At 36.8% G+C, this 16,342-nt stretch overlaps 2 protein-coding genes across 2 annotated transcripts in view; one reads left to right on the top strand and one right to left on the bottom strand.

Moving 5' to 3' along the window:
* NOC3L (nucleolar complex associated 3 homolog (S. cerevisiae)) overlaps nucleotides 1–12,189 on the top strand; it is a 20,913-nt gene extending 8,724 nt beyond the window's left edge. Inside the window, exons 9-21 of the mRNA XM_004680607.2 lie at nucleotides 962–1,137; nucleotides 1,520–1,648; nucleotides 3,779–3,910; nucleotides 4,461–4,541; nucleotides 5,109–5,209; nucleotides 6,205–6,277; nucleotides 6,395–6,458; nucleotides 6,540–6,611; nucleotides 6,963–7,144; nucleotides 7,579–7,707; nucleotides 8,454–8,551; nucleotides 9,426–9,510; nucleotides 10,611–12,189. Coding sequence (XP_004680664.1) covers nucleotides 962–1,137; nucleotides 1,520–1,648; nucleotides 3,779–3,910; nucleotides 4,461–4,541; nucleotides 5,109–5,209; nucleotides 6,205–6,277; nucleotides 6,395–6,458; nucleotides 6,540–6,611; nucleotides 6,963–7,144; nucleotides 7,579–7,707; nucleotides 8,454–8,551; nucleotides 9,426–9,510; nucleotides 10,611–10,739 — 1,451 coding nt within the window. The 3' untranslated portion in view covers nucleotides 10,740–12,189. The remainder of the gene's footprint in view (nucleotides 1–961; nucleotides 1,138–1,519; nucleotides 1,649–3,778; nucleotides 3,911–4,460; nucleotides 4,542–5,108; nucleotides 5,210–6,204; nucleotides 6,278–6,394; nucleotides 6,459–6,539; nucleotides 6,612–6,962; nucleotides 7,145–7,578; nucleotides 7,708–8,453; nucleotides 8,552–9,425; nucleotides 9,511–10,610) is intronic.
* Nucleotides 12,190–14,953: 2,764 nt separating this feature from the next.
* PLCE1 (phospholipase C, epsilon 1) overlaps nucleotides 14,954–16,342 on the bottom strand; it is a 209,878-nt gene continuing 208,489 nt past the window's right edge. The window contains exon 32 of the mRNA XM_004680608.2: nucleotides 14,954–16,208. The gene's annotated coding sequence lies outside the window, so the exon portion shown is untranslated. The remainder of the gene's footprint in view (nucleotides 16,209–16,342) is intronic.

A 16,342-nucleotide genomic window follows, 5' to 3' on the forward strand; every position in this document is an offset into this window, starting at 1 on the left:
GGGCGGGTCAGGAGAGGTCTGCCACGCCATGTGGTCACCTCCAGGGCAGGCGGGGATCGAACTCATGAGGAAGTGGCTTTAGTTTCTCAGTGCAGTGCTTTAACCCGCTGCGCCACCAGGGAGGGCCCTGTATACCACATTTTATCTGTTCATCTGTCCATCATGAAACCTTGTCAACTTTAAGTAAATAGTTACAGTAGGTACAATCTGTTTAAGGAAACATTAAATACATGAGAAAGTTTAAAACAAAGGTACTCTCCTCCATGCTATCTTTCCCATCTCTCTGTATGATGGAGAGAGAAGTTTTGAACCTATACTAGGAAAAATAGCATATTTTCATAGTTACATAACAACATGCTGTGAAAGGGTAACAGAGTAGATGTAGAAATTTCTAGGAAAGAAATAACTGAAATAACTATAAATAATTAGTTATGTGAAGGAGAATTTAAATCTCTTCTAGACCTCCTGGATAAAAGATACCATAGAGTATCAGCAAGAAGTTTAAACTGATGTTTTGTAACATGAGAGACTGTCACAGTTGGAACTTGTTCCTATTCCCCAGCAAATTATATAATTAGGATTTGAACCCAGATTTCTTAACATATGGGCTAGAATTTGTGGGAAAGCCTTACAGCCCTACCCAAGGACTCCTTTAAAATATCCAGCTCTCTCTCCCTCTTCCCTTTTTTACTCTTGAGGATGCTTGTCCTCTAATACATCTTGAGGAATATATGAAAAGTCAAGATTATTCTAATTGTTGCTAAAGTCAGGAGGTGGATGACAGGAGACAGTTTTGAATCATAACATTTGTACTGTGTGTAAGTATAGACATAATTAATTAAAGAATTTTCATGGTGTATTGAGTTTTCGTGTTCTTCATATTACTGATTTTTGTGAAAGAAGGCTAATTAGTAGAAGTGTCAACTAATGAGTAAAGTAGCTATTGTTTTCTTTTGATTAGACTGGAAGCAAAGGAAGCTGAAGAAAAGTAATGTCCTTTCCTTAAAGGCCTACAAAGGCCTGGCTGAGGTGGCTGTGAAGAGCCTATGTGAACTCTTGGTGGCCCTACCTCATTTCAACTTTCACAACAACATCATTGTATTGATCGTCCCTCTCATGAATGACATGTCAAAAGTGGTATGTTTCTCTAAATAATTGTTGCCGTTGTCAACAGAAAATGACAGATGATGTGATTTTTTTTTTTTTAATCTCAGATTTCCTGTGGAGTGTTTATTGCTAAAATAGAGAGCCTTTGATAAACACTGTCTCTGTAGGAAGAGTCCTTAGACAGTAGTTTAGTTCTGAACAAGAGGTTTTTTTGCCTTCTAGGGTATTGAGGTCAAACATTTCTGATTGTCATGATGGTAGTGGTGGAAGGTATTATGTACAGGAACAAGAAAGCCTCTCAGCATCCTACAATGCATAGGACAGTCCTCCCCAATGAAGAATGATTTGGCTCAAAACGTCAGTACTGCTGAGATTTAGAATCACTGGTTTATTATAACATTTTATTTTTCAGATATCTGAAATGTGTTGTGAGGCAGTTAAAAAACTCTTTAAACAAGATAAATTAGGCCAAGCTTCCCTTGGTGTGATTAAAGTGATTTCTGGTTTTGTGAAGGGCAGAAATTATGAAGTTAGGCCAGAGGTAAGCCTTTTGTTTCTTTACATTTTATTGTTTTTAAATTATAGTGTTGATTTTCAGTTGTTAATGTGGACTTTTTTTCTTATAGAGGTATGGAAAGTAAAATTACTCAATTTCTCAAATGTAATCCCTCTTATTTGGTGTGTATCCTTCTAGATGTTTTCCTTTGCAGATTTAGACATATATGCTTGTTTATGTTTCAAAGTAAAAAATGGGCTTATACTTTGGAAACTATTACGAACTGTTTTCTGTATTATGGACACTTAATATTCAGGGCTATCCCATTCTTTTTAAATGTGTGCCAGAGTATTCCATTATATGAATGTATATAGCCCCCTACTTGATGGACAACTGACTTGTCTAGATTTTTTGCTGTTACAGTCATTGTGAAAGAGAATATTTTGACCATATTATTTTTTTAAATACTTTTTATATTTAAATATTTTAATTGGCATTTTTTTTGTGTAATGGTGGTGTAGATTATATACATATAATACATAAAGCATTTTCACATGGATGGGCAGTATTCTACCCAGTACCTTGTTCCTTTTCCTGCTGATTTAAAAAAGCTGTTTTTATTATATACTAGATTCCTACACAAAATTTTATTTTGAACTCCTACCTGTCCTATTGATTGATTAGTTCCCTACAAGTAATTTGCTATTTTAATTAATGTACCCTTATACCTACAGTGTATAGTATGACTTATACTATATATGGTAGGATAATACTAAACAAAATGGGCATTACTGATAAAAGGCAGGGAACATTTATTTCCTCCATAATATTTTAAACTATAAATACATATTTTTCCAGATGGGAGTTAGAATCAAAATGTTTACTTACCCCTCCCAAAATAGCCTATAGAAAGAATCTAATTGGAACCAATTTAGTGTATAGATTAATTTGGGAGAATTAAAGTATTTATGAAACTGGTTATTTTTCTCTTCAAGAATGTCATCTATCTAATTGTTTACTTTTAAAAGTTTTTTTATGTTCTTAAGTGAAGTTTTATCATTTTATTTGGGTCTTAGATTTTTTATTTCATTTTAGTCAAATACTTGATTATTTGGCTGATATTTTGAACTCTTTCATTTCCTAATTTCAAAGTCTGCCTTTGCCATCAATTCCTTTCATTTCTTTCTTTTTTAAAATCAGGGTGGTCTCTGTTTGTTTTTTGTTTTTTTTTTTTAAGATTTATGCATATAAGAACTGGGTGTAAGCTAGAGGTTTGGAGGGTGAGAAGATTCACAAGAGACAGAGTGGGAAACATAACAGGCAGATTGACTGAAATAACACTGCTGAGGGGAGCAGCGGGTGAGTCAGGAGAGGTCTGCTGTGCCATGTGGATCAGGCTGGGGAAGAACTCAGGCTGCAGTGGCTGGTGACAGCTTGATAGCACTGTGTCTTTAACCCCTGTGCCACCAAGGAGGCCCCTCTTTTGTCTTTGTGTTTAAATGGTTTTGGTGGTACATAAAACATTAACTTCCAAATTAGTTTTTGAATTTGAGGTTTCTGGGCCAGCATTTGTTGGGAATTAGAAATACAAACTTGGGAGCCCCATTTCGGACCTTCTGAATCAAACTCTGGGAGCAATGTGACTAGCCATTTGTGCTTTAACAAAACTTCTAAATGATGCTGATGCTTGTTAAAGTTGGAGACCTGTTGGCTTAATGGAAAATAAATTGTCTTAAAATGAATAATGCTAGTCTTTAAGTTATTTTGTATTGTGGAAAAAGGATGTTGATTGATATGGCTACAAAACTGAAACTGGTTTGATAAATTAAAGCCAGCTTAGGAGTATCTAACTTATATCCTTTCCTTCCACACTGATTCTAACCTTTTTTTTTGGTCTGTATTATTTTTATTCCTGGTTGCCAATGTCAAGTTATGATCTCACTTTATGTCATTAAAGTGACATAGTATACATTTAGCCAAAGACTAGTGTCCTCATAGACACACAATACTGAACATGTTTAGCAAAAAGGTAGTTAAGACTGTGTCGGATATGATTAAAATGTTTTCAAAGCTTTTTTCATGATGGGGATGTTATTAAATGCTTGTTTTTCTCTATAGTTTTTTTAGGACAATATAAATATTAAGCTGTGTGTTTGTGTTTTTTGCCAATATTAGATGTTAAAAACTTTCTTGTGCCTAAGAATCAAGGAAGTAGAACTGAAAAAAGATACTGAGGACATTAATAAACCAAAAAAGTTCATGACTTTCAAAGAAAAGAGAAAAACACTGTCAAGAATGCAGAGAAAGGTTTGACTTACTTCTTTTTGTCTTATTTGATTTTTAAGTTAAAATCACAGTATAGTCATAAGGAAGTGGGGAAAGTGAATTAGATACAGTACCTGGTTTTGTGCATTGTAAATGGGTTTAGGAAGCATTATTGATGACTGGTTTCCCTTACATGATTAATGGTAAGAATTGGGGGGGCTCAGCATGTTCTTTCTTTCTTGAAAACTTTGTTTAAAATACAGAGAATAATATAGCATATCCCATATATTTGCTATTAAGAATGAAAAATATATTAATAGGTTACATTTTTTTTTTCTTGAAAGAAAACCTCAGTAACAATTGGAACTGTCTTTGTCTACTCCCCAATCTTATTCTTCTGCCTTCCCTCCCAAGAGGCACTGTCATGAATTTGGTCTGTGTGTGCTGCTTATCCATGTTTTCCTCCTTGTGCTTATATTTCTATCCATAGATAATCTGTGGTGTCATTGTATGTGATTTACAATATTTATGTATCATGAGTTTGAAGCTTTTTTCTCTGAGGATACATATTTTTTTTCCCATCTGTTTTCAGTGGAAGAAAGCAGAAGAGAAATTAGAGCGAGAGCTTCGGGAGGCAGAAGCTTCAGAGAGTACTGAGAAGAAACTTAAACTGGTAGGCAGTTTCTATTCTCCTATTTTTTATTAAAAAAACTGGTCAAGTGATTTTAACTAGACATTTATTTCAGTTTGCTATGTAATGTTGATTTATTTCTTGGGGCTAAGATAGGTGGTGTGCAAGAAATTATGGTGTGATCACTGTCAGTTTTTAAAAAATTTTATTTATTTGTGCATACAAGAGCTGGGGTGTAGGCCAGAGGTACGGGAGGTAAGAGAATTCATCAGAGACAGAGCGGGGAGCAGAACAGGCAGATGGACTGAAATACACTGCTGAGGGGAACAGTGGGTGTGACAGGAGAGGTCTGCTGTGCCATGCAAATCAGGGATCTACTGGCTGGGGATCGAACTTGTGCTGTAGTAGCTGGCAGTAGCTTGGTAGCGCTGGGCCACCAGGGAGGCCGCGATCACTGTCAGTTTTATGAAATCACCGTTCAGTTTTGTTGGTGCTCCTAAGATGGTGTTGTGGAGAGTTGGAAGGCTGAGCTTTGAGAGTCATAGTTATGGTAACTCAGGGGAATGATAAACAGGTGACTGAAGTCTTTTTGTCTGTTTCTTCTCCCAGCACACAGAAACTTTGAATATTGTGTTTGTAACCTACTTCAGAATACTGAAGAAGGCCCAGAGATCACCTCTCCTGCCAGCAGTTCTAGAAGGTCTTGCCAAGTAAGGGCTGTGTAGGTTGAAGCCTTTTAGAATCTTTCTAAAGTAAACTGAAGTACCATGAAATTTAAATAGGGTCCCCTAGTGATCACTCAGGGTCCTTCTCAAGTCTCATCCTCTTTTCACCCGTCAGCAGTTTTTCCTTGACACTGTTCATAACAGTGCCTAGTTTGTTTCTCTCAAGCCTTTTAATTTTCAGTTCTCCCTAACTCCTCTGTGCTTACTAAATTCTAGGTGTCCATAAGGCTCATCTTTCAGGTCCTACTTTTCTTTTTTGCCCTTGAGTAGTTACCCAATATCACAGTTCGATGGTTTGGGCAGATGACTCTACAGGTGCTTTACCTGCTTGCCCATGGGTGCTCTAGTCCAGTCTGTCAACGTCAGTGAGCCTTTGGGGGCATCAGCTAAATAATGGTTGTCCTGGTAGTTGCCTGCAGATGTTTGAGGTAGTATTTTGTGGAACAGTGCCACTCACCATATAAAGGGAACTAAATATTTTAAAATTCTCTATTAGCCACATTAAAAATGTTAAGAAAGTGAAATTACTTTTAACATTTGGCTGAATGTGATTCATCTAAAAAACTATTTTGACAAACAGTGTTAAACATGAGTGAGATATTTAGCATTCTTCACAGATGTCCTCAGCATGTGTTTATCCTTGCAGCCATTTCAGCTGGGACTAGCTCCCTTTCAAGGGCCTAGTGCCCGGTGTGGCTGGTGGCGACCACTGCTGGCAGAGCAGCTTTCAAAACCGTGCTGCTGGCTGCAGCTAGAGGAAAGGCGCGTGTTACTCAGTGTCAGAAATGTCCTGGTGACTGATTTAATATGGGACACTTGTTCTTGTGTAGATCCTTTTTTTTAAGTTCACAATACTTCATTTTATGGCTGTATTGTACTTCATTTGGGTAGTCACCTATGCTGTTCTGGAATATCTTATTTTTTAGCTGCCTGACTTCTGTTCTTTGGTTATCTTTTAACAAGGCTCTGTTTGATTCCAGGTTTGCTCACCTTGTAAATGTGGAGTTTTTCGATGATTTATTAGTAGTTTTACATACTCTCATTGAGTCTGGTGTAAGTAACTCTACTTATGAATTGCTTTTAAGATAAATAGTAACTTACTAGTCTTAATTCATATATATATCTATATATACATATATAGATTTTTACTTAGCCTTTTTTTTTTTTAAGGACTTAAGCTATCAAGAGAGTCTTCACTGTGTCCAGACTGCTTTTCACATTCTTTCTGGGCAAGGTGAGACATAAAAGCAGGTTTTATTTGCTTTTCCTTTGGAGACTATAATATACCTAATTGATGTTTGTTGTCATTTCCAAGGTGATGTTCTGAATATCGATCCAATGAAATTCTATACACATCTTTACAAAACATTGTTTAAGTTACATGCAGGTATGGATGTTTAGATAACTCTTTAACAGTAATTTATGTTTTAAGACTATGTTGTAACCACAGTTATTGTCCAGAACTGACAAGTAGGAGTTGATGTATAAAATGCTGACCTGCCGTTGCCACTTGTCTGACTTTACCCTTACTTGAGACTCGGGGGGGAGAGAACTTCTGGAATTGACTGGATATGTGGCCCGACCCCCTGCCTCTCTTGAACAGTGAGCACCACTTAACTGGGTCAGGTCGTGATTTGGGATAGGAGTGACAGTTCATCTTGGCTTTTCTGGAGTTCGGTGAAGTTTCATAATGAGAAAGTAAAGAGAATAGCCCTGACAAGTCTCTCTGCTGTTTTAGGCGCTACCAATGACGGCGTCGAGACTGTTCTCCAATGCCTTGATGTCATGCTAACTAAGCGCAGAAAGCAGGTTTCTCAGCAGCGAGCCCTTGCCTTCATTAAGCGCCTCTGCACCCTTGCTCTACATGTTCTTCCAAATTCAAGCATTGGCATTTTAGCAACAAACAGAGTATTAATGCATGTAAGTAATGATACAGGTGAACAGGACTAAGTTCTCGTAGTGCAAGAATGGTGTTTTGACGCATGCCTTTCCCCCTCATTTATATTAATTGTAAGAGTAATTTACACTTGTAGCAAATCAAGTAACAAGCAGCACAGATAATTACAAAAGGAAGTTTTCTAGAGGTGACTACTATTACTGTCTGGTGGGGAGTTCAGCAGTCTTTTGTTCACCTATGAATGCGTACATCACACAAACACCAACAGCTTGCCTTTTTTTAGTGGAAAGGGGGTGGTGAATATATACATTGTTGTTTACAACTTTCTGTAACTGTACAGTTTAGACTGTAAGTGCTTTGTACCTTTAATGATTATGTGAGAGTTTAATACTTTTTACTGTGTACAAGTTGAAAATATTTACTTAATGAGTCCATCTTTTTATCTGACATTTTGCAGACTTTTCCCAAAACCGATCTGTTGCTTGACAATGAATCTCAGGGAAGTGGGGTCTTCCTCCCAGAGCTGGATGAACCCGAATACTGTAATGCTCAGAATACTGCTCTTTGGGAATTGCATGCACTGAGGGTAAGAGTAGCTGAATTTATTTATTTTGTTTTGATTCTTTTTGTGAATCAATTTTGTGAAATGTTCCCCCTAGTAGTTACTATTGCTAGCACTAATTTATTATCAGCTACATTTGTATTGAACCCTAGCCAGTTTTAGGAGATTTCACCTATGCTGTGAGCCTGCACTGTGGATAGTATATAGAATGAGACTGTAGAAAATGCCGCAGACTAACTGTGTTTACTCCTAAGATGCCCTACATTTTTTTAAAAAGAATTACTTATTTATGTATACAAGAACTGGGTTATAGGCCAGAGGTGCAGGGGCGGTGAGAGGATTCACCAGAGACAGAGTGGGGAGCAGAACAGACAGATTGACTGAGATACACTGCTGAGGGGAGCAGTGGGTGAGGCAGGAGAGGTCTGCTGAGACTTGTGGGTCAGCACCCTGGTTGGGTATCGAACTTGTGCTGCAGTGGCTGTGGAAAGCCTCATAGTGCTGTGCTTTAACCTGTAGTGCCACCAGGGAGAGTCCAGACATCCCACATTTTGATTTTTCATTTCATACTGTTAAATAAGACTAAGCTACATGATCAGAAGTTTGGTTATCAAACAGATTTATGTTGTAATGCTATGGAAAATTAAAGTCTTTCTGTGAGTCTGCCTCTTATAAAGTACATACACATCTTTGTTAAGAATTAGTGTTTCTAAAAGAAAATCTTTGTGTGGTTCTTGTTTTACGAGTATGGCTGGCTGTTTCTATTTCAGAGACATTACCATCCCATAGTGCAGAGGTTTGCAGCTCACCTGATGGCTGGCGCTCCTTTGGAAGGCTCTGAAGCACTCAAGCCGGAGTTGAGCCGAAGGTAGTGTTGAGCAGGGCTGTCTCATCAAAGTTCACATTGCAGTGGATGGTGATTTACTGTGAGAAGTCTGTTTTGAATGAATTTTAAAATGTAACATGCTTGTTGATGATCAGAATTTGGTCACACTTCAGACCTGAATACTCTAAAGAGAAAACTGATCTTGTTTGGAGTAATCTCTTTTTTATTAAAAATTATAAAATGTCCCACACATAAAGTAAAAAGAATAGTACTGTGAATCCTTGTGTGCTAGTCACACAGGCTGAAGCAGTTAGTAAGATCATGCCCCGTTTGCTTATTTGAAAACCCATGAGCCCCAAAACAACCTTACGCCCCCAGCCGATGGCCCTTTTCTTTTAACTGGTCCTTTAAGGGACAGAAAGGGAGAGAGGAGAGAAAACAGTGACTGGGCCCCGCACCCAGAGGGGTGCAGTCTGTCTCTCTGGCCCTCATGGCTCTCTCTGCGCAGCACCCCTGACCAATAAGAAGCCTGGGTGGCTTCTTCCAGCATTTACCTGGCTTGCTTCCAGAGTGGGGAGGAGGCCTCCTAACAGAAGCATATTTGCCCCCCCCCAAAAAAAACAGAAATGCTGAAAAAATAGCAATAACCCTACAAAGCAATTTGGAAATACTTCAGTTATACAGAAGAGAAAATGGCATAAAAGACGATCTTGAAATATACCCACCATTCAGTATTTTCTTGTAGCCTTTCTCCTTTGCAAGCCCACTGGTTTCTTAAGTTCAGAGGCCAGCAGATGGATTTTTCTGGTCTCTTCATAGTTTGAACAAAAATTCAATTAGTTGCTTTAAATATTGGGGGAATTCACCTAAAAAATCACAGTAGATAAGGTGTTCATACTTCTGTGTGTGATTACAGGTCGGCTGTAGAACTCTTTGAGATGTATAGTATGGCAGCGATGACATTCAACCCTCCTGTTGAATCTTTAAACTTGAAAAAGAAGGTATGTGATGCTTTTATTTTTCTTAAAGTAGAAATGAAAACTAAGTTAATAACAAAACACTAAGTTAATATTTATTAATAGTTGACTCCAGGTTACTCAATTATTTTACAGGTCAATTTTTTTACATTTAGGAGTTGATGGTAGGGTGGATTTGGGATTGGGATTCTATAGATAGGAGACAGTTTGCTTCGCTACATAATATGTTCCAAACCTGACCCAGCACTATCATTATTATGTTTCATGTTTTGGTTTGGTTGTGTGTTTGCTTATGGGTTGGCTTTTGTTTATGGCCCATATGAACTTTTATTTTTTTTAAAGGTTTATTTACTTATTCGTACAGAACTGTGGTACAGGCCAGAGATGCGGAGGGTGAGAGGATTCACCAGAGACAGAGTGGGGATAAACGAAATACACTGCTGAGGGGAGCAGTGGGCGGGTCAGGAGAGGTCTGCCACGCCATGTGGATCTCCTCCGGGGCAGGTGGGGATCAAACTCATGCGGAAGTGGCTTAAGCTTCTTTGTGCTGTGCTTTAACCCACTGCACCACCAGGGAGGATCCCCCATATGAACTTTTTTTTTTTTTTATTAAAAAGTTTATTTTTACATCATTTTGCACATTTTTTTTTTTCATCTCAATTGTAATCCCCACGGGTTTCCCATCACCAAATCACCCCTGTGCCACCACCATAGTCCCGTGCATTTCCCTCCCTTCTCCCTCCCCCCCGTTTTTGGTCCCATTCCCCACTCCACCCCCACAGAATGTCTCTGGTCCATGGTTGTTCATTATTTTTGTTATTTTCTCGCCTGGTCCATTATACTCCTGCTATGAGTGAAACCATCCGGTATTTTTCTTTCTCTTTCTGGCTTATCTCACTAAGCATGATCTTTTCCAGCTCCATCCAAGTTGCTGCAAAAGACATGTGTTTCTCTTTTTTGGTTGCTGAGTAATATTCCATTGTATATATGTACCACATCTTTCTAATCCAGTCATCTACTTTTGGGCATCTGGGCTGCTTCCATGTTTTTCCAATTGTAAATAAAGCAGCAATAAACACCCCCATATGAACTTTTAACTTATATCTATAATATTTTTTCCCCAGGATAAAGTTTTACAAGGGGATTCATTTTTGGATGAAGATTTAAATCAGCTAGTAAAAAGACATTGTAATGAAGTTGTTACTGAGCTGCCTCTGGATTTCACCAAACATTTGAAAACATCTTTACAGTAGAAAAAAAAATGAAGCATTAGCGGACCTTCTTGTATCTTTGTATGTTTTTGCAGATACATTGTTAACTTAGGACCTTTTCTTTTTATGCAAGAAAGAATTCCTAAGAATTATTAACAGAGGAGGAAGAACTACCCTTTGCTTAGCACAGGGTTCTGCCCTAGTTGTGAAAATGCCATCTTGATAAGAAAGAATAATTGAAAGCCACCCCTCTGATGTTTGGAAGTTTTATTACTAATGGTATTGCCTTTTTAAACTTTAAATATATATACTTAGTATATATATTAGTACTTAGTATATACTTAGTATATATATATTTAAAGTTTTAGTGTTCAAAAAAAATCTTTGAGGGAATTTAATTAAATTTAATTAATTAAATTAATTGAGGTTTAATTCATCGCCTTGAATCCATGTTAAAGTCTAAACTCTGTAACTTAGAAATTAGACTTTAATATGGATTCAAGACTGTGTGGGGACAGTCTTTGAAGGAGTCATTAAGCTAATATTAGGTCACTATGGTGGGCCCCAATCCAATGTATCTTTATAAGAAGAAGAAATTTGACACAGATACAGAAAGAAGACTGTGTGAACACACAGAGAGGACAGCTAGCTAGAAGCCAAATAGAAAGGCGTCAGAAGAAACAAATCCTGCTGACACCTCGATCTCCGATTCCTGATGTCCAGAAGTATGGGCAAATGCATTTCTGGGTATAAAGAAATCTTTTAACAGAGTTTGTTAAAATGCTAGATTAAAATGCTCATGAACACAGAGCAATCAAGGCTGAGACCACGCTTTACTGTTCTGTTACTCTTTATAACCAGGAATTATGTGGCCAGGTGAGTCTTACTTTCATTGTATTACCATAAGGGGATGGGAGAAAAATTCTACACTTGATCGAGTTTATTTTATGATGATTTTTGAGAAAAGAAAACATAGCTTGAGATTGGAGTACAGGTTTGTTTGCTCTTGCTGGATTACATACTTCAAGAAGTAACATAATGACTTTTAAAAAAAGAATGAGTTTTCATTATGGCTATTTTGAAAGTAAGTTTGAGTGTCCCTTCAGAGAGCTTCTATTTTTCTGGCAAGCTCTGGGGAGAGGTGGAGAAGAGTGGGCCCAGGTGGGAAGATCAGTTGCAGACTTTACCATTCTATCTTAAAGATAAAAGTTACTCACTGAAGGGCTTTTATTTTCCTTTTTTTAAAAAGCAGCATTTTATATAGCAGCTATTGCCATATTCTAGGAATGGCCTATGAAGTAAATGTTTTACTGACCAGTTATAAATATTCTCTATTGTAAATACTTGAATAAAAAACTTTTTTTCTTCTTATGATGTGAGATTTTTATATAAAATGCACAGAAGTTTACTAAACAGAGCTTTTTCTTTAGAGTTGTAGAAGCCAGTTCTGGGGATACCAGCTTAACTGTGCACATTAATCTTTCAGCATGTACTTATACAGGATTTTTAAAAGTATTTTTAAGATTGATTTTATTTTTTGGCTTGATTATTCAATAATGAGAAACATATGATTCAGCATAAAGTTGGCTTTTAATCCACCTTTAGATAGAAAACAAAGTCCAGGAATGTTATGAATAGTTGTATGGATGACCAAAGGGTCTGTTTCCAAGAGCACAGTGACGAATACATGTCACAAATCATTTATTTTTTAAACATGCAAATACATTTATTCTTCACTTTGGCAACAGAAAGTAGGTGAAAAAAATCAGTTTTGAAATAGAAATTCATCAGCTGTTTCATGCTTCTAGTATGCTTTTAATCTTTTTGTCACAAAAAGAACCACAGTCAGACCATAAAATTATACATCTAATATTTGAGTATCCTGTATGAATTTGATGAAAATTAATTATTCATTCACTTATACAGCCTTGTATCGATGAGTTTCACTTTCAGAACTAAATAGTTAACAATACACATACACATACGACTTGAGGCCATACTAAGCTGCAGCCTAGGTTTAATTTTAACTAAAGTATGGAGCACCTACTATGTGCTTAGCTCTTGCTATGCACTTAAAAGTGAAGTGGGGGTAAGATGGGTGTAAGAGCCTTCCATGATCTTGCAATTTAGTCACGTTACTCACACAACACTTAAAAAATGTGACATTACCCAACTCAGTGTCAGAACGAGTTGTTTCAAAGAGAAGTGTCATCTTAAATAGGGAAGGTTTCATAGGCCTGCTTGATGGCAGATTTGAATACAGTATGTTTTGGATTTCAGAGATGTATATAAATATCTTGGTATTCAGAATCTTAACATTTCAAAAATATTTGTCAAAATCTTCAATCATCAGCCAAGGGTTGCTTTTAGGAAGTTCCTACATAGAACCCACAGAAAACATCAGTTGTAAACAGTGCAGTGTCAAGGCAATATTGACCCAAGTTTGGTCTTCTTGCAGTAATTTATTGGAGGTTTCACACCTTTATCTCTTGCTTTTGCTGATGTGAGAGAAGGAACTGAAAGAGGTCAGAGGCAGCCACCTAGAGAGTAAATGAGATTGCCTCTTACTCCAAGTATAAGATCAAAGAGCAGCCAGGAAAATCCTGCTTTTCTACTGGCACCAGAGCAGCTTGTGGTATGTGTGGCTTAGAGTTAATCCAATTCTATCAGGCAGGTAAGCAAGCTCTTGGTACTTTTTAGGACTGAATAAAGCTTGTGAGTGTATGGGCAGCATATGAGGAGCCTACAGAGTTAACAGAGAGGGAGGAAACAGAAAGGGGAAAATGTAGTCTAAAAAGAGGACTCATTTTCATTCATAAGCCTCCACTGTCTCCAAAGCGATCCAGATGAATGAAGACAAACTGTTAATCGATTAAAACAAGGCACCTGTCATTAGCTGCTGTTGTGTCTGAATTTTGTATTTACTTGCAAACTGGAGAATGTGAGTAATTTGTATTTGGAAGGGTGACAAGAAAAGACGTTTCACTCATGAAGGCACTTTCTACAAAGGTAGAAATTTACAACACTGGTAATATAGTACAGATTTATTCTTATTCTCAACTCTTTAACATCCTCTGTAACCTTGTATTTTGCAAAAGAATCAGTTCCAAATAAATTAACCTGCTTCTAGCATCACCCATCACACTAGATTTTTACTCCAGCACTTTCTCACCAGCTATAGATTGTTTTTTTTTTTTAAGTTTGGCCTCATTTAAAAGTTACAATTCATGCTCGATTCTTTGTTTTTAGTTTCAGTTAACTGTCTTGAAATATTTTTCTTCAAACTCTTGTAGTAAACCTAGTTTGCACATTTAGATTTGTTTCCATATCAGCTTTACTGATAAGAGATCACTGTCTAGATTTTCAGTATCTGGAAACTATGAAGTTTAGTCTGGGTGACTGTTTTGTATGCATTCTAAATAACAGACTAATTTCATACATTAGTATACTAATATAGCTGTTTAATTATGATAGCTGTAAATATTTTTGTGCTGATGAATAAAATATTTTTGTGCTGGTGAATTGTAATAGTGTAGACCCTTTACATTTTCAGCGATGTCTACTAAAATCCCCAAGACTCAACTATAATAGACTGTACTTTAACCCAAGTGGAATGAACAACCAAGTGGGGTTGCAACTTGCTAAAATCTAGTCTTTAGACTTTGAATGTTGTGCTGCTGACACAGCAACTATGGTAAAGGCCCTGGTGGACTGCCATCTTAGACAGCACGAGAGCCAAGTGGCATCTCTAGAGAGACCAGGGTGGTTTTTCATCTCATTCCTCAGCAGTTTCATTGACTAGTCAGGTGGACCGTGACATCATTTTTCACAAGCTAGAGGAGGAAATGCCTATTTGTTTACAGAAATTTGGTACTGGTTCTGGACTATTTTAATAAGTGGGGCAACACTGCATATTTGTTATTGACTGATTATTTCATATATAAAGAAGAGACCTGTAGGATGGTATGAACCTTGTCAAACTGGAATAGCCAGCATTCTGTCAACAGCAAATGGTAGTTCTTCATGCTTTAAGATTTTGAATTAGTAAGAACTTAAAACACTTTTGTATTCAGCATATACTAAGAACCTGATGGTTGTTTTATTCATTTTTCTAATTGGTAAAAACTTCAAAGCAAAGGTAGGCATTTCTAATGTTTTATAATTTGAAGAAAAATCTTAAATTTTAATATCAACAAATTAAAAAATTGGATTTTACTTTAGAAGAATACATATTTCATTTTAAAAGTAGTGTACCTTTTAATGTACCAAGAATAGAGAGAATCCTTTTACTTACATGGTCACTTTATACAACAAGGATTTAATAATAATTTACGTTAAGTGGCAAGTGTGACTTGGAGCAATAGATCTTCATTTAACAAGCAAGGTAAAGGAAGCTTTTTAACGTGAAATTCTGGCCCATTTCGGGTATTCAGATCATACATTTTCTTTTTAGGACATTCATCTCAAATAGTGAAATAGAACTACTAATGCTTCAGCCCATAAGCCATATCAACGTGATGTATAATAAATATATAGGTACAGTGTCAGTACAAACTTTGCAAAATAAATAAATTTAAACACCAACTCAATCTACTTTTGCTTTTAAAAAATGGTTAAGTTCCCTTGTCTAGACATCACAAATCAGTAGATATTAAATTATACATCTTCTAAATTCATTATATGAAAACCAAAAGTGGAATAAAATCTGTGACTATATAAGCAATAAACTTAAAAAACCCAACATCATCTACATGTAAAAAGAAATCCGAAAGTGGAGTACTTTATGTTACACAGTATAGAAAGTAAATTGAATTATTTTTTAATGAAACTTACAGAACATATTTACATTTGCAGTGCCCCCGAACTTCCATTTCTCAGCTAAAAACCACTATCACTAACTAGCTTGCTACTTGCTAGACCTCTTGCCTCTTGTTCCCAGTTCTAAGTAGGGCCAGAAAACTATGCCCCCCCCCCCCCGGGCCAAATGCAACTGCTATCAGTTTTTGTAAGGCTCGTAAAAAGTTTTTAAACGACTGACACAAAAAAATCCAAGGGAATATATGGGATCCAAAAATTAGATGTTTCAATTTCAGTGTCTGAGTGGCTTTATGAGAACACGGTTACTCATGCGTGCACTGTCTATGGCTGCTTTGTGTTCCACAGCAGAGCCATGTATGGTCCAGGAAGTCACAAACAGTTATTACCTGGCTCTTCATAGACGAGGTTTTCTGCTCCTGGTTCTGAGTCAACTAAGGCAAGCCTGGCAACAGTTTTGCAACCACTGACATTTGTATAATGATAATCTCCTGGACTTGCTTCATTCATCTTGAATTGGTTGGTAGCTAACCTTGAGCCATGTTGCTTTTCCTCAACATGGCTTTCATTTTGTGAAGAAGGCTTCAGTTCAGAAATCATCAATTTCCAGTTTAAGTCTAATGAAAATAAAGAAATCATATTTATAGTTTCTACCACATTCATTCTTGACTTTAATTTCTTGTCAAAGAATTTCACCTGGAAAATTAAACACATAGGCTTATTATTAGTAGCATTCATTTTTTAAGATTTATTTTTTAAACTTATTTTTGCATATAAGAACTAGGGATAGGTGGTGAGAAGATGTGCCAGAGACAGAGTGGGGAGCAGAA

This window comes from Condylura cristata, unplaced genomic scaffold, assembly GCF_000260355.1.
Source record: "Condylura cristata isolate star-nosed mole 26May11 unplaced genomic scaffold, ConCri1.0 scaffold00011, whole genome shotgun sequence".
NCBI classification, from domain to species: domain Eukaryota; kingdom Metazoa; phylum Chordata; class Mammalia; order Eulipotyphla; family Talpidae; genus Condylura; species Condylura cristata.